Consider the following 18922-nt stretch of genomic DNA (forward strand, 5'->3'; position numbering starts at 1 on the left):
AAGAAAGTTTGACCGCGCTACTAGAGATATTATACGCGACAGGGAAAGACAATATCTTTTAATGCATGCTCCTCTCTTTTATTTTGGACTACTGGAATAAAAATTACTTCTTTTTCTTAATGGGTTTAAAATTAGATCCCAGAGTTACTTGAATGAATTGAATTTTGAGATTACACGGAGTTTTTGAAGTCTGATGGTTATGAACATGAAGTTTGAAGCTTAATATTGGCAGATTAACACTTGAAAGGCTGCTCACTTATGCAGGCAACAACATTCAGATTCAGATTTTAACAACATTCAGTGCAAAAAGTTTTGATGGTTAATGACAATATCTTTTAATGCATGCTCCTCTCTTTTATTTTGGACTACTGGAATAAAAATTACTTCTTTTTCTTAATGGGTTTAAAATTAGATCCCAGAGTTACTTGAATGAATTGAATTTCGAGATTACACGGAGTTATTGAAGTCTGATGGTTATGAACATGAAGTTTGAAGCTTAATATTGGCTGATTAACACTTGAAAGGCTGCTCACTTATGCAGGCAACAACATTCAGATTCAGATTTTAACAACATTCAGTGCAAAAAGTTTTGATGGATAGGTTTTAGAGAGATGATTTGCATGGGAGAGAAATCTTAGTGATGCTTTGAAATGAAATGCTTACCTACTTAGGTACTTAGTGAGTGAATACAGATAAAGATTATGAACACTTACCTAATCTGTAGAGTCCAATCCAATCTTGGTCAGACACTTGATCAACAATATTCCATTCAATATGAGTTTTGATGGATAGGTTTTAGAGAGATGATTTGCATGGGAGAGAAATCTTAGTGATGCTTTGAAATGAAATGCTTACCTAAGTACTTAGGTACTTAGTGAGTGAATATGAATAGAGATAAAGATTATGAACACTTACCTAATCTGTAGAGTCCAATCCAATCTTGGTCAGACACTTGATCAACAATATTCCATTCAATATGAACACAATTATGTGACATCCAATTGACAAGCAACTTGTTTCTCCTTATGTTGTGATTCACATACTCATTGGGTAATTTCTTGTAGTTGCTGCATTTCTTAAACAGCTTGCTATACTGGTCCAGATTGTAAGTATTGGGCAGTAGAACATGCTCATAAGATAAATCTTGTTTTCTCTCTACTAGGCTGTGAAGATCATTGAGTAGAGCCAAGGAGCAAGCATTGTCTGCATCACTGGATTCAGGATACTTGGAATGATCACTGTTTGAGAGTTTGGCATGAGAGGAGCAAGCTGTTTCCTCATATGATAAATCTTGTTTTCTCTCTACTAGGCTGTGAAGATCATTGAGTAGAGCTAAGGAGCAAGCATTGTCTGCATCACTGGATTCAGGATACTTGGAATGATCACTGTTAGAGAGTTTGGCATGAGAGGAGCAAGCTGTTTCAATGGATATTAGTTCAAAGTCATCATTATCCTCCTTTGTACCACTACTGTTTACAGCATTGTTATTGCTTGCACAGTTGAAATTTTCAACAGCTTTTTGAACAGTTTCAGAAATAGAGTTTTCAGATGCATCTATGACTTTGGTTTCCACAAGGTCTACAGTATCATTCACAGCTATAGGGGCACTTTCACTATCGCTTCTTGTTGAGTCACAACAAGGGAATTGTCCATTCTCATTGTTATTTGATTCAACTTCACACAGAAAGTTCTCATCACTGACATCCAAGTCTACATTGCTGTTGGTAGTTTTAGCAATGTCTTCACCATTGATATGTGTGACCCAGGTTTGATTAGAACTTGTCGGCTCTTGACCGGGTGTCATATTATTTTGAAGAATTTGATCTTGCCTTGAATCTGGCTGCTCTTGAGCATGTTGCTGCCAGTCAAGGGCATTTGATTTGACTAGGTGTTTATGTTGAATTGATATGGCACATTGTACGGTGGTATCATTGTTGTTGTCATCATTTATATTCTCCACGGTGATTATTATCAACACCTCACAGTAGCTGAAACATAAGTAGGTATCACAATAAATGTATTTAGTAGGTATTTACTAAGGCCTTAAAATGTGTGGAGTATTTTCCCTGGATTATGCTATACAAATAAATTGTATGTTCACCAGATATTTAGTAGGTATTTACTAAGGCCTTAAAATGTGTGGAGTATTTTCCCTGGATTATGCTATACAAATAAATTGTATGTTCACCAGATTATCTAAGTAGGTAACTAAGTTATGTTGTGAGAGATAAACCTATGTAGGTAACTATAACTTTGATAATAAGTAGGTAGAGGAACCAAGGGTGAGTATAATCAGTTTTAGGTTATTACTAACCAGCCTGGATAGTTTGGAACGTAGGCACGTCTGCCATGTAAGTGCTAGGTCGCGGGTCCCATTCAGCAGACAGCCTTGATAGCTTGGAGAGTAAGTTGATTCGTAGAAGCCTAACCCATCCTTTAGGGCTGTTTGCCCCTACACCTAGTCCTCGGATTGGGTTTTTTGTGTATGTGGAGAGTTATCCTAAACAGATAAGGTTCGTTCTCGGAACGGCTGGCTTTCACCTGTCCTCTCCTTCTTCTCTCTTCGATTTCGGGACGATAAGACATCGCCTAATAGGTCAAAAAAGTTGGTGCATATTCCAGTTTATCAGTCTCAATGAAGTACTAACTATTTTTTTGTCCGTTTTCTATTCCAGATAAGTAAAATGCAGGCTCTGATATCACGAGGTGTAGACCTGGATGAAATAATTAGCAATTTCACACTCAAAATTTTAGTAATCCAATGAGAAGAAATGAAACCAAACAAGAACAGCAAAACTCTTCCTTAGAATCAATATAATCAAGGTTAATTAAAAACGGCCATACACTTTGATACATCCGAAAGCGACCTATAAATTTTGATAAATCCAGAATCAATAGGAACGATAGATAGCCCAAATATCGGCCATGGGACTCGGAAGATTCATCCAGTTAGCCGTGGCCATCCTAGTGGTGTTGTGTCTACACATTGGTGTCAATATCATAAACAGGGTCATTCTAGAAGTTTGCTATTATCAACAAGATGCGGATAAGATGGCTCTGAACTGTTCATTCCTTGTATTCCTGATGCTGTTCCTAATGCTGCAAGCTAGACCCAAACATTTTGGCAGGTATTTATTGTTACTTTTTAAGCCAGCCTATTTTGCTTAGAAGGTAGCCCGCATGCTTTGTACGCGCTAGGTCGTGGGTTCGATTATTGGTAAGCGCTAAGTCCCGGGTTCGATTTCCAGCCCATTCAGACAGCCTAGTTAGCTTGCTTGGAGGGTAGAATATCCTAAACAGATAAGATTCATTATCAGAACGGCTGGCTTTCTCCTATCCTATCCTATCCTTCTAGTTATTTCTAGACCTAGTTTGAAGGTAGTGCGCAAGCATTGTAAGCATTAGGGCGTGGGTTCGATTATTGACCGGTACGAAATATATCCTAAACAGATAATAATAATAATAATAGACTCTTGAGTGGAAGGTAGCCACCTAACGAACAGATAAAGTTCGTTCTCGGAACGGCTGGTTTTCTCCTATCCTAGCCTCCTTATTATAAGACCTCCGTTCTTACCGTACCCTCTATCAGAATATCCTAAAGAACAGATAAGATCATTATCAGACCAGCTGGCTTTCTCCTATCCTATCCTATCCTTCTAGTTATTCCTAGACCTAGTTTGAAGGTAGTGCGCAAGCATTCTAAGCACTAGGTCGTGGGTTCGATTATTGACCGGGACGAAATACATCCTAAACAGATAAAGTTCGTTCTCGGAACGGCTGGTTTTCTCCTATCCTAGCCTCCTTATTATAAGACCTCCGTTCTTACCGTACCCTCTATTTCACCTGATGAGTCTTATGATCAACCTCAATGGTGCAGTGGTTAACGCGTTGGACTTTGAATATGGAGGTTGGTGGTTCGAGTCCAAGTCAAGTCATAAAATCCATCTAGGTGTAATAATTGGGGGACGACATTTGTGACAAGCATTTAGTGGGTTTTATTAGATATGCTTAACACAATTAAAATTTCCTTTAAAAATCCTTTTTAATGGGTTTTACTAGACATGGTTTCTATTCCTTCCATCCGATTTCCTTTAGTGTCACAAGCATTTATGCTTAACACAATTGAAATTTCCTTTAAAATTCCTTTTCAGTGGGTTTTATTAGAGATGGTTTCTATTCCTTCCATCCGATTTCCTATAGTTTCCATTTCTCCCACCAGGTATTGCTGTATTCTCGTCTGTGCCGAGCTTCTCCTACAACTCCTCTACCTGTGTTGGTTCCTCAAGCTCCACTACCTCCTCATGTGTGACCTTGAAATTTCCTTTAAAATTCCTTTTTAGTGGGTTTTATTAGATATGCTTAACACAATTGAAATTTCCTTTAAAATTCCTTTTTAGTGGGTTTTATTAGACATGGTTTCTATTCCTTCCATCCGATTTCCTATAGTTTCCATTTCTCCCACCAGATATTGCTGTATTCTCGTCTGTGCCGAGCTTCTCCTACAACTGCTCTACCTCTGTTGGTTCCTCAAGCTCCACTACCTCCTCATGTGTGACCTTATCCCCTCCCTGGATAACTCCTGGCTAGGCGGTCTCGATGTGACCTTATCCCCTCCCTGGATAACTCCTGGCTAGGCGGTCTCGCCGTTTACAAGTTCCTCCTCCTGTTGCTTATCCTATATGTCCTTCAGTTATCAGTCACTTGTGTTAAAATAGGAAACTTCGTCACAATCAATAATACAGAGCTACAGAGTTTACAGACGTCTTGAGCGATCAGTCGATATCCGACGTAAAAATCATAGAGTTCATGAGGAACATAGTAGTTGTGAAGAAAATAGGGAACTTCATCAATACCACAGACAGAGTCCACAGACGTCTTGGTACTCTTGGTCGATCAGTCATCAGTCGATATCCGACGTAAACATCGTAGAGTTCATGGGGAACATCGTGTAACACGGATGAAGAAAATCGGCATGATCAATGTTGAAAGTTCACCTTGTTATCTTATTGACTCTGAGGACGATCAACAATATCAACATTCAGGTGATTATCGACCAATTTAGTACCTTCCATGTAGACCAATTTGGTAGTATCATTCAGTGTGATTTGGTACGGACAAAGACGATTTTCATCGGAATTCAACGGTTGAAGAAAACCAGCATTTTCCCCTTTCGAATCTCCTTCAGTGTAATTTCAGAAAAAGAAGCCTAGTTTGCCAAAGATCACAAAATCTGTTGACGTTCCCAGAAATCCTGCTCTAATGATTTCAGTTGACGTCTTGAGTCTTGATTAATTTGAAAACAACGTTTTCTGTCAAAGACGACGTCATGTTCATCAGGGGGAGGGGGACAGGAGCTATTTTTAGTCAAATTTCTCTTCCTGGAACCTCGGAGCGAGTCCTCTACTCAAATCTATCCTGAAACCTTGAATCTCAGAGCGATCAATCCACATCTCGAATCTCTCCTGGAACCTTGGAGCGAGTCCTCTACTCAATTCTATCCTGAAACCTCGAATCTCAGAGCGGTCAATCCACATCTCAAATCTCTCCTGGAACCTCGGAGCGAGTCCTTTACTCAAATCTATCCTGAAACCTTGAATCTCAGAGCGGTCAATCCACATCTCAAATCTCTGCGACGGAAGGAAAAGGGCTCCCGGAGGTCCTCAACTCTCAATTACGTCCGCATGAGTATAATTATCGAGCCATTCATTTGAATCGAGAGATCCCCGCATCCCGCTCATATATGTATATCCCGCTCATATCTCGGAGCTATTGATATAGGATTTCATCTCGCTTCCAATGCCTCGGGCCAGCTTGTTCCCAGTGCTAATTTTGATCCCGCTCATATATGTATATCCCATCCCGCTCATATCTCGGAGCTATTGATATAGGATTTCATCTCGCTTCCAATGCCTCGGGCCAGCTTGTTCCCAGTGCTAATTTTGCTATTGATACTCTCAGATTATCTTTGAAGCAACGTTTCAAGGAGGTCACTAATGAATTGATTAGTAGATATAGGATGACCAAAATATATTGCGGTTTGGACTTTACAGATTCTATCGGGCAGTGAGAGTGAGGCGAGGGAGTTTTAACAAAAGGCACGAAATTGACAGAACAAGATACACACATTTTCACATTTTAAAGAGTCATAAGTACACTGCTACACACATTATATACATAGCTATGTTCCTATGTTATCTATGTATAGGTTCTACCAGCAGTGTGTGGTTCATTGGCTCACTCATTCTACATAACGTTCGGTATTTGGATCACCTAAGACTAGAACACAGCAGACTAGCTGTTGGTCTGCATTAGGTTTGTTATCACTACAGCCGTTCTCAATATCCAATTATGTTCCTATGTTATCTATGTATAGCTTCTACCAGTAGTGTGTGGATCATTGGCTCATTCTACATAACGTTTGCTATTTGGATCACCTAAGACTAGAACACAGCAGACTAGCTGTTGGTCTGCATTAGGTTTGTTATCACTACAGCCGTTCTCAATATCCAAGCAAGAAACGTACTAAACTACTAATCCACTCATGCTGTCTTCGAGGTTTCCTCAAGGTTCATTGAATGTGCTGATATGAGTGATGGATAAGGTGTGTCCACAGTCCACACATAGTCGACCGGCCGTCGATCGATGTCGACTGAACCGTCCAAACTGCCTCGACAACATAGATACACCCTGTCGGTAGCCATAGGTCAATGTCTATCGATGGCCGGTCGACTATGTTTGGACACACCTACATATATACGGATAGGAGTTTTCCATAGCGCACTTGTATTTCAGCATTGTACCCAAGTTGACTATTAGTTCTGGTTATTTTGGTTAGACAACAAACAAGGAAATGGTTAAACCCAACATAGAACACAGAAGGATGAACCTGGATATCAGAACCTGTTGGTACTCAATACTCATATCACAATCGGAACCTAGGTTGGTTTAGGCAAAATATGTACATCCCAGTCATCATAATATGCACATTTTTGTAGTATGTTAGATATGACAAGACAATACGTACCCAATCGAGAATAAAAGAGACACTTGAACCAATCCGTCTTGAAAATGTTAACATTAAACAGCTCGGTGCCAAAAAGAGAACAACACACTACAGAAAATTATGAATGAAAAAGTAAATATTTAGATTTCGGTCAGAATTTTTCTAAATATAAACCGAAAGAAAAACAACCGACGGATTTCGGAGAAAAAACTAGCACGAAAAAGATTTCGCACACACTTTTCGAAAGCAAAAACACAATGTCAAAACAGTGTTCACACGAACGGAAGAAGGTGAATAAATAACACGAATGAAAAGCGACAGCGAAGAGTTATTGGACGTCCGGTCAAAGATTTACGTTGGACAAGCGACGAAAAAAAACGGACGTTACACAAACATTTGTCAAACGGGCGAAAAAAACACTAGGAAAACAGTAAATTACAAATAGGTAAATAACGAAAACAGTAAATTACAAAACAGGTAAATAAATGTGAAGATTTTCTCAGTATTTATCAATGAAAACACACGCGCGGTCGTTCACTATGGAAGAGCTTAGCACGAGGGCCTGAGCGAGAATGAAACTGAATGAAGGCAGAACAATCTCCAATCCCATGAATGAATGAACCAAGGTTGTGTGTGTGTGTTGAATGAATGAAATTCTCAATGTGAGGACGTTTGTTGGCATGGAAGGGGAAGAGCGGAAGTTGAGACAAGAGGGGCACACTGACGGAAATGACGTCTACAAAAAACTACACTCCATAGATATACCGAGAGAGAGAAGCGTACAGGGTCCTCGGTGCTCGATGCGTTGGGAGACCACACTCATGGAACTTGTAACCCGTAAGACCTATGTAATGATTTAACGAAGGACTTTGTATGCCACAATTTTAACTGTTAAAATTGTTAGGCTGGATTTATTTTTTCTGAGCGTAGAAGTCCATTCCACAGAGGAATGGACTTCAGAGAATCATTCCACGAATTATTTTCCCTATGAGTTTCGATTTGGAACAATCCTAGCGCACCAAAAAAAGAGACAAACGCGGTAAGTCTTTTTTGTCTGCGGGTGGGAAGAGCGAATTTTGGAGTCAGGAGTTCTTCGTAGTTTGAGCTGCTACCTCTAGGCTATGATTCTCTTAAATTTAAACAAAAGATCTAGCTAGAACTTGATAGGGGGGAAGGTACCGAGGGGAACCTCACACTTTGGACCCTGCACAATTCACGTATAAGAATAATAAAAACTTAAAGAACTCTTTTTATGTAGAAAATGTAGAAGTAGAAGTATACGGTGTACAAGAAACTGAGTTTCCATGATTAGGGAAACTTGAGAAGAAGGGTGATGAAATCTGTTGAATTTTGTGGAAATTTGTACAGCTGCAGAGAATGTTAAAATTAACGTAGGAGTAAAATATGACACACGTAAGAGCTGAGGAATGAGGTAATTACAAAATATTTGTGACTTAAAGAACCACAACGTCCCCATTTCTCTGAGAGGAACAGCAAAAGTTGAAATTTCCGGGGGAAAAAGTCGTATTAGAGAAGATGAGTTGAATAGCATGAAACCTACGACATCCCAGAGAAAAGTTAGATCCCTTCTTGAGCAAAGTTCATACACCTAGCCTAGTTAGCTTAGTTGGTAGCGCGTCTGCCTTGTAAGCGCTAGGCCGCGGGTTCGATTCCCGCCCGGGGCGGATTTTATCCTGATGGGATAATGTTCGTTCTCGGAACGGCTGGCTTTCTCCTATCCTGTCTTCCTTCTCTCCTCGATTTCGGGACGATAAGACCATAGCAGTTAAAGTTCCCTCTGTCAAACCTCTTAAAAAAAAAAAAAAAAAAAAAAAAAAAAAAAAAAAAAAAAAAAAACAAAAAAAGAGTTTCGATTTGGAACAATCCTAGCGCACCAAAAAAAGAGACAAACGCGGTAAGTCTTTTTTGTCTGCGGGTGGGAAGAGCGAATTTTGGAGTCAGGAGTTCTTCGTAGTTTGAGCTGCTGCCTCTAGGCAGTCTAGGCTAAGACGATGATTCTCTTAAATTTAAACAAAAGATCTAGCTAGAACTTGATAGGGGGGAAGGTACCAAGGGGAACCTCACACTTCGGACCCTGCACAATTCACGTATAAGAATAATAAAAACTTAAAGAACTCTTTTTAAGTAGAAAATGTAGAAGTAGAAGTATACGGTGTACAAGAAACTGAGTTTCCATGATTAGGGAAACTTGAGAAGAAGGGTGATCTGTTGAATTTTGTGGAAATTTGTACAGCTGCAGAGAATGTTAAAATTAACGTAGGAGTAAAATATGACACACGTAAGAGCTGAGGAATGAGGTAATTACAAAATATTTGTGACTTAAAGAACCACAACGTCCCCATTTCTCTGAGAGGAACAGCAAAAGTTGAAATTTCCGGGGGAAAAAGTCGTATTAGAGAAGATGAGTTGAATAGCATGAAACCTACGACATCCCAGAGAAAAGTTAGATCCCTTCTTGAGCAAAGTTCATACACCTAGCCTAGTTAGCTTAGTTCGTGACTTAAAGAACCACAAGGTCCCCATTTCTCTGAGGGGAACAGCAAAAGTTGAAAATTCCGGGGGAAAAAGTCGTGTTGGAGAAGATGAGTTGAATAGCATGAAACCTACGACATCCCAGAGAAAAGTTAGATCCCTTCTTGAGCAAAGTGCATACACCTAGCCTAGTTAGCTTAGTTGGTAGCGCGTCTGCCTTGTAAGCGCTAGGCCGCGGGTACGATTCCCGCCCGGGGCGGATTTTATCCTGATGGGATAATGTTCGTTATATAACACTCAGCATGTCCCCTACTTCATGTACATATAACACCAAATTCGTGTTTCCCTACTTCTGATACCTATGTGTACTTTTAATGTTTTTGTCATACGTGGGCGAAAAGACCATCAGTCGATACCTATATGTGTACTTTTAATGTTTTTGTCATACGTGGGCGAAAAGACCATCAGTCCATTCAAGGGTTAAGTCCAGGACTCCAAACCTTCAAATTCATGTAATATCCCCACTGCAAATAGGAATACCGTCAGTTCTGCCAGATTCCAGACTCATTAAGAGTAAGAGATAATCTTTTCTACGTGCTTTAGGAGATGTGTAAATTTTGAAATGGCTCTCTCTATTGGAGTACTTTTGAAGGAATCGATATCCAGTGGAACTTTTAAGTTGGGCGCAATCGGATGCTGCCACTGCTGCTAGCCTTTACTAGTTCACTGAAAGCTGGAAAACCTGCTGCTTATAATAGTATTACCTAATACTATCAAAGGTGTCCTAAGCACTAGGGCAATCTCTCAGTAGCAAATACTTAGCAAGTTTACTGTTGCTGAGATTTTTTTAAATCGATATCCAGTGGAACTTTTAAGTTTGGCGCAATCGGATGCTGCCACTGCTGCTAGCCTTTACTAGTTCACTGAAAGCTGGAAAACCTGCTGTTTATAATAGTATTACCTACTATCAAAGGTGTCCTAAGCACTAGGGCAATCTCTCAGTAGCAAATACTTAGCAAGTTTACTGTTGCTGAAATTATTCAGCGTATTTTTAGGGGAACGGCACCTGTTGTTGACTAATGCGTACTAGGGCAATCTCTACTATCAGGAAAGGAAATACAAGAAAAACATCTCTAAGAGAAGTGTAAAAAAAATGGAAACATGTACCTACACAGTTGCTAATGTTTAGGCTTTAGAGAAGTACTTGATGCTGCAACTGGCATTTCATGTCTCAGACACCAGACTATATAATAAGATAGGCAAGTGTAAGTGAGAATCAAAGTAGTCAAGCAGTCAGTCCTCTGTTGCAAGAGCAAGCCATGCCAGCACAAAGCTCATTAGCTAATTATTTACGAGTTAGTGGTCAAGTGGTCTAGCTCTCAGGAAGATCGGGTTTGATTTACGGCAGTTGGAAACATGTACCTACACAGTTGCTAATGTTTAGGTTTCAGAGAAGTACTTGATGCTGCATCTGGCATTTCATGTCTCAGACACCAGACTATATATAAGATAGGCAAGTGTAAGTGAGAATCAAAGTAGTCAAGCAGTCGGTCCTCTGTTGCAAGTGCAAGTCATGCCAGCACAAAGCTCATTAGCTAATTATTTACGAGTTAGTGGTCAAGTGGTCTAGCTCTCAGGAAGATCGGGTTTGATTTACGGCAGGGTCAAAAAGTATACGTGAGGTCCAAAACAATATTTTGGATTGTCTATAATAAAACTGTTACATTTGGGTAAAAATTGTGACTAAAAGGTCAACCCCTACGTAAAGAGTTGTGAAGAATTGAAATCTGAAGTCAAAACCCCGAAAATGTGTCTCTAAAAACTCGAAAAATCAATTTTTATTTGCCCTTCTAATGAAAAAGTTCAAAGATCCGTCAGATTAAAAGAAATGAGCAGAAACGCATGCGCACTAACACAATACACTAGTGCTGCCTGCAAGGAAGATTTGCTCGGCACAGTTCAATAGGCTACAGAACAAAGTTAGCAAAGACACTCATTCGGTGCGACTTATTCCATGAATTTCTTCTCAAAATTCCCGGTAAACCAACACTCGGATATCGAATATATCTCTAATCCCGGGCCGGATATATTAAATACAAAAATCGCCGAAAAAGCTACATTTTAACTCTCTATTTTCCTGAAGAAATGACACTCAACCATTGACTCTCAAGAGTCGAGAAATTCCAAAGACCTTTTAAACGCGCGAAAAAGTTGACGAATTTACAACCGGTCCCCTCATTCAACCAAAAGAAACAAGTGAGAACAAGCAAACACCAAATGACCAACAACAAAATCAACAATAGACTTGGTTTTTATGACAGGAAACGGGTATGTCTTGTGAAAACAATGTACAAATTTGTTACCCTTATACAACAGAACAAACAAAAGAGGACTTCGGGGGACGTGGTAATTTGTTTGAAACACCAAGGAATGTGTTTATTAGGAGAGAGCGGACTACAGGAAGCAATGATGCGTGCATAATCGACCGAGGAAAACGATTCTCTAACGACTAACGTATAACCTTTGATGAGCCACCAAGGTACACATCTCGAAGTCGTAGAAGAAAAACAAAAATTCCGTTGGTCCTCATTTTTCCTGCTCTATGACTTTGAAACATCACCCAAATAAGCGCAACTGATCTATTTCTTGATTTTCTGCGAACTGCGAGGGTCGGTACTATGGTCAAGACTCCGTTGAGGACGCTTCTATGCTCATTGGCATGGTTTGTTAATTTTCTCTTTAGTCGATTCTAGTTCTAGGCGAGGGTCACAAATGGTCGGGACTCGGTTTTGGACGCGCACTAGGTTAGGGAAACTGTTTGGGCACCCATCGAAATATTGTGGTGCAAGCGCATAAGAGGTTGCCAAACAATGGTTGCTATGTTCTCACTTGTGCATCAAAAAATTCGAAAAATCTTTTCAGCTTTTCACTCTTGTCTTTTCAGGATTTCAGGAAAAGGAAAGTTAAAAATAATTCCCCATACCCCCATTTTCCAAGTTTTGAGGAAAGTTCTGTATCATTTTGTGAAGTCTCGAATGATAATAATGCTGTTCAAACCACTACCTTGGCCTGTCTGTATTCTATACGTCGAGAGCGGAATGTAAGGTAATATAGCTTAATCAGCAGAGTCAAGACAAGAGCTCCATTTTAAAGTGATGCTTGAGATTGGGCTAAGCTCAAAGGGTGTTTCTTCATAAATACTAAAGACTCTCTACAAATAAATGTGTAGCTTCCCACTATTTTCTAGTGAATACTGAATAACTTTTGAATATGCAACAAAGATGACAAGTGGCTCTCATTCTCAGCTTGCACGCTGCAGGTCTCAGAACATAAATTTCTGGTGGGGTCAAAGTTTTTTTGGTTCTGTGCTCAAAGTTCAGGATCCACTCAGTTTCCTGAGTTCAAATTTATTGAGTAGGTACTTACTCTAGCAACCAGTGGTGGCCTTATAACTGTAAAAGATTGGATAAATGGGACATAACAGCAAAGGAGACACTTGGTAATGCTATAAAACCCACAGAAGTTATGAAGACACTCCCCACTTCACCACTAATAACTCATGATTTGATTGTCTTGTTTAAATAACATGTGAATCACATGGGAATAGAACATTTCTGAACTAAATAAAAGTAGGAAAAAAATATTTGGGTACTTGTGCAGAAGTCACGTCCTTGGAATATTGCTACCAAAGGAACTGGCACAAACAAGTAGTGACCAGTGTTATTATAGGGTTAGGTTAAACACAAGAAGGAGTTTTCACAGAGTTTTGACCTCAGATTTGGATTTTTCCCAACTTTTTACATAGGAATCGACCATTTATTTATAATTTTTACTCATTTGCAACTGCTCCATTTTAGACATCTCCACTAAAAACTCGTAATGTGCACATTGCATATTCAAATAGTTACAGGGCGATTCTAGGTTTAGTTACCCTGTTGCCGTTACCCGTCTGTGTTTTCTGGAGGAGTGAGTTCTGAGGAATCTGGAGGTTAGTGGCGTCTGGCAACTCTGTCTGGAGACTCTGGAGGAGAAATTTAAAAAAAGTAAAAAAGGAAAAGGAATAATTTAAGGATTCTCTTTATCTCTTATCTCTTTTGATTTTGGGATTTTTGGGTGATGTGATAAAAGAAGAAGAAGTGAAAAGTGATAAGTTAAATGTTAATTGAAATATGATAGATAAGTTCATAGAGTGGATTTGATATTTGATTACTCTTTTAACAAATACTTACCTAATTACCTAAGATCAGCTCGAGTAAATTCATTAATAAATAATAAATCCTTTACTTGACTACGAGACAGGAAAGTGATCAAAAGGTAGTCTCAGAAACCAGTACCTACCCAATAAAAGGTGAAATAGGCACTAGCAAAGTTCAAATTGAGTCGACAGCCAAAGGTATTTTATATTTGGTATTTAGTCACAGCCAAAGGTATTTAGTTACGTCCGTGGAATATTGCTACCAAAGGAACTGGCACAAACAAGTAGTGACCAGTGTTATTATAGGGTTAGGTTAAACACAAGAAGGAGTTTTCACAATTATTAGAGCAGTGAATCAGTGATTAGTGTTATTATAGGATTAGGTTAAATACAAAAAGGAGCTTTTCTTTTCCATGGATGTGACTTCTGCATAATTACCTTGGATCCTATTCAGTTTCCTTCTCTCAATCTTTAGATGAAGAAAAATGCTATTTTATTTAAAAGTCATAAATAGGAGCTTTTCTTTTCCATGGATGTGACTTCTGCATAATTACCAATATTTGTTCACAATGCGTCTAATGTAGCAGTTGTTTCATTGCTACGAAATAAAAACGGTGGTGGAACACTCATCTTTAAAAAATAATAATAATAATGAGAATAAGCATTTGTCAGAAACTATGGGCCAAAGCTTAAAATGTGTATAAAATGACTGTTTAAACTTTTAAGTGTCTTTACTAACTTGATACCTAGGCCATTTTAATCACATGTTTTATCCCTTGTTTCCAAAACTATCTGTTACAGGACAGCCTATATCAACACAGAAAAAATACAATGAAATAAAAAACATTGAACCAACGTCAACACACTACTTGAGGTCTAACTTTTAAGTATCTTTACTAACTTGATACCTAGGCCATTTTAATCACATGTTTTATCCCTTGTTTCCATAATTATCTGTTCCAGGACAGCCTATATCAACACAGAAAAAATACAATGAAATAAAAAACATTGAACCAACGTCAACACACTACTTGAGGTTTTGAGGAGAACACTTAGAATAACAATATGGGGCGCAAAAAAGAAAAAAAGCCCAAGGATAGCTCGTCTACCACAACGATGACCTATGTCTCTGACAACGGTGATGTTAAAGTTGTTCCCATAGACATGTTAACAGAACATGCCTTAGAATAACAATATGGGGCGCAAAAAAGAAAAAAAGCCCAAGGATAGCTCGTCTACCACAACAATGACCTATGTCTCTGACAACGGTGATGTTAAAGTTGTTCCCATAGACATGTTAACAGAACATGTTAAAGAGGAACGCCTAAGGATAGCTCGTCTACCACAACGATGACCTATGTCTCTGACAACGGTGATGTTAAAGTTGTTCCCATAGACATGTTAACAGAACATGTTAAAGAGGAACCTGAGGATGAGGAAGAGGAATCCAAGACGAGTAAAAAACAAAACCAATGTACAATATCTTTTAATGCATGCTCCTCTCTTTTATTTTGGACTACTGGAATAAAAATTACTTCTTTTTCTTAATGGGTTTAAAATTAGAAGCTCATATCACAACAGTGCATGGCGATAAATCATTTCAGTGTGATGAATGTGACATGTCATTTGGCACACATCAAGCACTTGGACGTCACAAGCAATGCAAACATATGGATATCAGTCTACGGCCGTTCCCATGTGATTTGTGTGAACAGCGGTTCCTAAACAAGTCCCACTTGGCTTACCACGTGAAGACTCACACTGGTGAAAGGGATGTTACATGTGGTCTGTGTTTCCAGTCGTTCTATTCCAAGGCAGACTTGGTGCGCCATATGAAAGGGAGACATTTGAACATCCGCAGCTTCACATGTCATCTGTGTAACAAGGGATTCTTTCGGAAGAGCTATCTGAAAGTACATCTACTGACCATTCACATGCAACCAGCAGATGAGGCACAGAATGCAATTCATAGATGTTATGCTTGTCGGTAAGTTTCTAAATGGCTTGAGAGAGGAAGTATCTGTTAAATGAGAGAAGGATTTAGGGAAGAAAATTCTATTGAGGTCTCACACCACAGGTAATTCTAAAAAAAAAAAAAAATAATAATGTAGACACACTTGTGTATGAAACATTGAAACATATGTACCTACAGTAAAATGCTTACCTATTTCTAAATTGGAAGGTTCAAGGAAGACTTGAATATTCTGAGAGAGAAAAAAAAGCAGTGAATAACTTACATACATGGAACACTTTACATGGAATGCAAAGTTCATCAAACAGGGCATTTGAATCCTTCCCTTAAGTATATTTTTCTATACCTTTAAAATCAATCAAATCATTAGATTTTTTTTTAAGATGAATAGTATGCCATCCCGTAGAAGAGACACAATACTTCCCATTGAAATATTTGCAATCAAAAAAAGAGTACAAATTTTTTGTCAATGGTGGAAATCGAACCCGGGACCTTCTGCATGGCAAGGAAAATAATTTTTCTAAACGTTCAAACTTTAAATTTCACCTTCTCCCTCCTACCAGGTACTGCAAGAAGATCTTCAACTCGCGTACCACATGTTACACTCACGAGCGTTCGCACTCCGGGGATGGTGGTGCTGGGTCAACACAAGAACACCAGAAAGTATCCCATTGAAATATTTGCAATCGAAAAACGAGTACAAATTTTTTGTCGATGGTGGGAATCAAACCCGGGACCTTCTGCATGGCAAGGAAAATAATTTTTCTAAACGTTCAAACTTTAAATTTCAACTTCTCCCTCCTACCAGGTACTGCAAGAAGATCTTCAACTCGCGTACCACATGTTACACTCACGAGCGTTCGCACTCCGGGGATGGTGAGCAGCGTTCCCTCTGTATGATATGCGGTAAAACCTTCTCCCGTCCATCCTCACTCAAGAAGCACCTTGAGATTCACAACGGCCCTCCCTCACTGAAATGCCCCTACTGTGATCGGCCCTTCTATCATTTGAGTTCGTACAAGCGGCATCTGAACATACACAACCGTCCCGACCCGGATGTTTGTCAGGTGTGCGGGACATTGTTTACAAATCGGGACGCATTCAGGCGGCATTTGCGGAAGCATGTGGCGCGTGGAGACCTGGCATCCCTGCCACCTCCTGACAGAGAGGAACCGACAACCTCCATATTCACAAGATTTGAGTCCGTGTGATATTTTCCTCCTCCAAAAGTTGAAAAATCAGCTCAACGGACGTCACCGGGGGTGAGTAACGTACAAACCTTGTTTGGGAAAAGATAATGGCATTGTTTCAGTTTCATACCTAACACATGGACTTTTTTCAGCTTTTTTTCCAGCTACGTTGCTTGGGATTCAGTAACCGTCCCGACCCGGATGTTTGTCAGGTGTGCGGGACATTGTTTACCAATCGGGACGCATTCAGGCGGCATTTGCGGAAGCATGTGGCGCGTGGAGACCTGGCATCCCTGCCACCTCCTGACAGAGAGGAACCAACGTTCATGTTAGATTGTAATTGAAGCTCAATTTGTCATTACTTATCTCTACAAGTTTGCCTTCTACGTCATTTCTAGTAAACCGTGTTTTGGGGGTGCGTCGAAAAAAACCGAGTGATATTCACTTGGGCCAGCGTTGTGCGATTCGCTTTTGTCTCAGGCTGGGGCATTTCGCGACCGATACTTTCCAGAAGTTATAACAAGCTTACGGGGATGTTATTTTATCGAGGCTACAAGTTTTCCGGTAGTTCAAAGAGTTTTCTGATGGGAGAGAGAGGCTTGAAGATGAACCTCGCTGTGGACGGCCTTCAACTACCGGTATCAGATGATTGTGTTCTTTGACAGTCATGGAATGGTCCAGAGTTTGTACCTCAAGGGCAAACTGTAAATGAACACTTCTACAAGGATGTGCTCGAAAGACTTTGAAAAAGGGTCCATAGAGTGACGCTGAACATCAAGAATAACTGGGTGCTAACGCGCCTTGTCACACGGCAATGACTGTGACCTAGGATTTGGCCAATAAAAACTTACCTGCGGCCCCTCAACCTCCATAGCGTTGTGCGATTCGCTTTTGTCTCAGGCTTGGACATTTCGCGACCGATACTTTCCAGAAGTTATAACAAGCTTATGGGGATGTTATTTTATCGAGGATACAAGTTTTCCGGTAGTTCAAAGAGTTTTCTGATGGGAGAGAGAGGCTTGAAGATGAACCTCGCTGTGGACGGCCTTCAACTACCGGTATCAGATGATTGTGTTCTTTGACAGTCATGGAATGGTCCACAAAGAGTTTGTACCTCAAGGGCAGACTGTAAATCAACACTTCTACAAGGATGTGCTCGAAAGACTTTGAAAAAGGGTCCATAGAGTGAGGCTGAACATCAAGGATAGCTGTGTGCTAACGCGCCTTGTCACACGGCAATGATTGTGACCTAGGATTTGGCCAATAAAAACATACCTGCAGCCCCTCAACCTCCATATTCACAAGATTTGAGTCCGTGTGATATTTTCCTCCTCCAAAAGTTGAAAAATCAGCTCAACGGACGTCACCATGGGACACTGGACAACATAAGAACGACCATAACCGACCAGCTGGAGGCGATCTAGGAATCGGAGTACCAGCACTGCTACGAAGTGTGGAAATCCGTTTACAGCGATGTATGAACTCCCAAGGCAATTACTTTTAAGGAGATCATGTCGAAAATTAGGCAAGTCTAATGAAAAAAAATATAAAAAATTCAGTCTCATTACTTTCCGAACAGAGTAGTAAATTACTCTAAGTACATAAAATTGCAATGAGAAAGCTGACCAAGTCTAATGAAAAAAATATTAAAAATTCAGTCTCATTACTTTCCGAACAGAGTAGTAAATTACTCTAAGTACATAAAATTGCAATGAGAAAGCTGACTGTAAAATGGTTGACTACAAATGGAAAGCTTCATTCACTCGCGAAGACGTACTATTAGTTATTTTTCTTTCCCTGAACACATTTGGTTAGGAGGAAATCATTGTTTTGAGGCATTAAACATATAAGCTAGATGTGTAGAGAAGAAACTAAATTACTATCGTATGAAGTGAACATCTAAAATATCAATTTTTTCATACCTATCAGCTAGTTCATTTCTTTACCAAAGAGGGAAAGTTTGAGGCATTAAACAAATAGGCTAGATGTGTAGAGAAGAAACTTGTATTACTAAATTACTATCGTATGAAGTGAACATCTAAAATATCAATTTTTTCATACCTATCAGC

General features: G+C 39.6%; 3 protein-coding genes and 2 long non-coding RNA genes across 5 annotated transcripts; 3 read left to right on the top strand and 2 right to left on the bottom strand.

The window, feature by feature from the left end:
* Nucleotides 1–352: 352 nt before the first annotated feature.
* On the bottom strand, nt 353–2351 carry LOC113468877 (type-2 histone deacetylase 2-like). Its single transcript, XM_026826138.1, has 4 exons — nt 2311–2351; nt 1410–1988; nt 940–1262; nt 353–737 (listed from the first exon to the last, which is right to left on the bottom strand). The coding sequence occupies exons 1-4, from the start codon at nt 2349–2351 to the stop codon at nt 700–702; spliced, it is 981 nt and encodes a 326-aa protein (XP_026681939.1). The 3' UTR covers nt 353–699.
* Nucleotides 2352–2725: 374 nt separating this feature from the next.
* LOC103512730 lies at nt 2726–4768 on the top strand. Its single transcript, XM_017445523.2, has 3 exons — nt 2726–3128; nt 4466–4587; nt 4635–4768. The coding sequence occupies exons 1-3, from the start codon at nt 2926–2928 to the stop codon at nt 4766–4768; spliced, it is 459 nt and encodes a 152-aa protein (XP_017301012.1). The 5' UTR covers nt 2726–2925.
* Nucleotides 4769–12468: 7700 nt separating this feature from the next.
* LOC113468871 lies at nt 12469–14861 on the top strand. Its single transcript, XR_003392465.1, has 3 exons — nt 12469–12601; nt 14493–14565; nt 14728–14861. It is a non-coding gene; the product is annotated as an uncharacterized LOC113468871 (long non-coding RNA).
* Nucleotides 14862–14879: 18 nt separating this feature from the next.
* Nucleotides 14880–16874, top strand: LOC103512731 (zinc finger protein 578-like). The gene is made up of 4 exons (XM_026826127.1): nt 14880–14998; nt 15103–15186; nt 15258–15678; nt 16472–16874. Exons 1-4 carry the CDS (start codon nt 14887–14889, stop codon nt 16872–16874), a joined length of 1020 nt encoding a protein of 339 aa, XP_026681928.1. The 5' UTR covers nt 14880–14886.
* A 508-nt stretch (nt 16875–17382) lies between these two features.
* Nucleotides 17383–18471, bottom strand: LOC113468872. Its single transcript, XR_003392466.1, has 2 exons — nt 18144–18471; nt 17383–17719 (listed from the first exon to the last, which is right to left on the bottom strand). It is a non-coding gene; the product is annotated as an uncharacterized LOC113468872 (long non-coding RNA).
* Nucleotides 18472–18922: the final 451 nt, after the last annotated feature.

The sequence above is a fragment of the Diaphorina citri genome, unplaced genomic scaffold (genome assembly GCF_000475195.1).
Source record: "Diaphorina citri unplaced genomic scaffold, Diaci psyllid genome assembly version 1.1 scaffold878, whole genome shotgun sequence".
NCBI classification, from domain to species: Eukaryota; Metazoa; Arthropoda; class Insecta; order Hemiptera; family Psyllidae; genus Diaphorina; species Diaphorina citri.

What these genes read in the sequence shown, in the direction of transcription:
- LOC113468877 (XM_026826138.1), bottom strand. Translation starts at nt 2,351, where the DNA reads ATGGCAGACGTGCCTACGTTCCAAACTATCCAGGCTGGTTA. An exon ending in TCCATTGAAACAGCTTGCTC is followed by an intron (nt 1,263 to 1,409) that starts CTCTCATGCCAA and finishes AACAGCTTGCTC; the next exon opens with CTCTCATGCCAAACTCTCAA. An exon ending in TGATCAAGTGTCTGACCAAG is followed by an intron (nt 738 to 939) that starts ATTGGATTGGAC and finishes TGTCTGACCAAG; the next exon opens with ATTGGATTGGACTCTACAGA.
- LOC103512731 (XM_026826127.1), top strand. Translation starts at nt 14,887, where the DNA reads ATGGGGCGCAAAAAAGAAAAAAAGCCCAAGGATAGCTCGTCTACCACA. An exon ending in CATAGACATGTTAACAGAAC is followed by an intron (nt 14,999 to 15,102) that starts ATGTTAAAGAGG and finishes TGTTAACAGAAC; the next exon opens with ATGTTAAAGAGGAACCTGAG. An exon ending in TACAATATCTTTTAATGCAT is followed by an intron (nt 15,187 to 15,257) that starts GCTCCTCTCTTT and finishes TAAAATTAGAAG; the next exon opens with CTCATATCACAACAGTGCAT.
- LOC103512730 (XM_017445523.2), top strand. Translation starts at nt 2,926, where the DNA reads ATGGGACTCGGAAGATTCATCCAGTTAGCCGTGGCCATCCTAGTGGTG. An exon ending in AGACCCAAACATTTTGGCAG is followed by an intron (nt 3,129 to 4,465) that starts GTATTTATTGTT and finishes TTCTCCCACCAG; the next exon opens with ATATTGCTGTATTCTCGTCT. An exon ending in CCTGGATAACTCCTGGCTAG is followed by an intron (nt 4,588 to 4,634) that starts GCGGTCTCGATG and finishes ACTCCTGGCTAG; the next exon opens with GCGGTCTCGCCGTTTACAAG.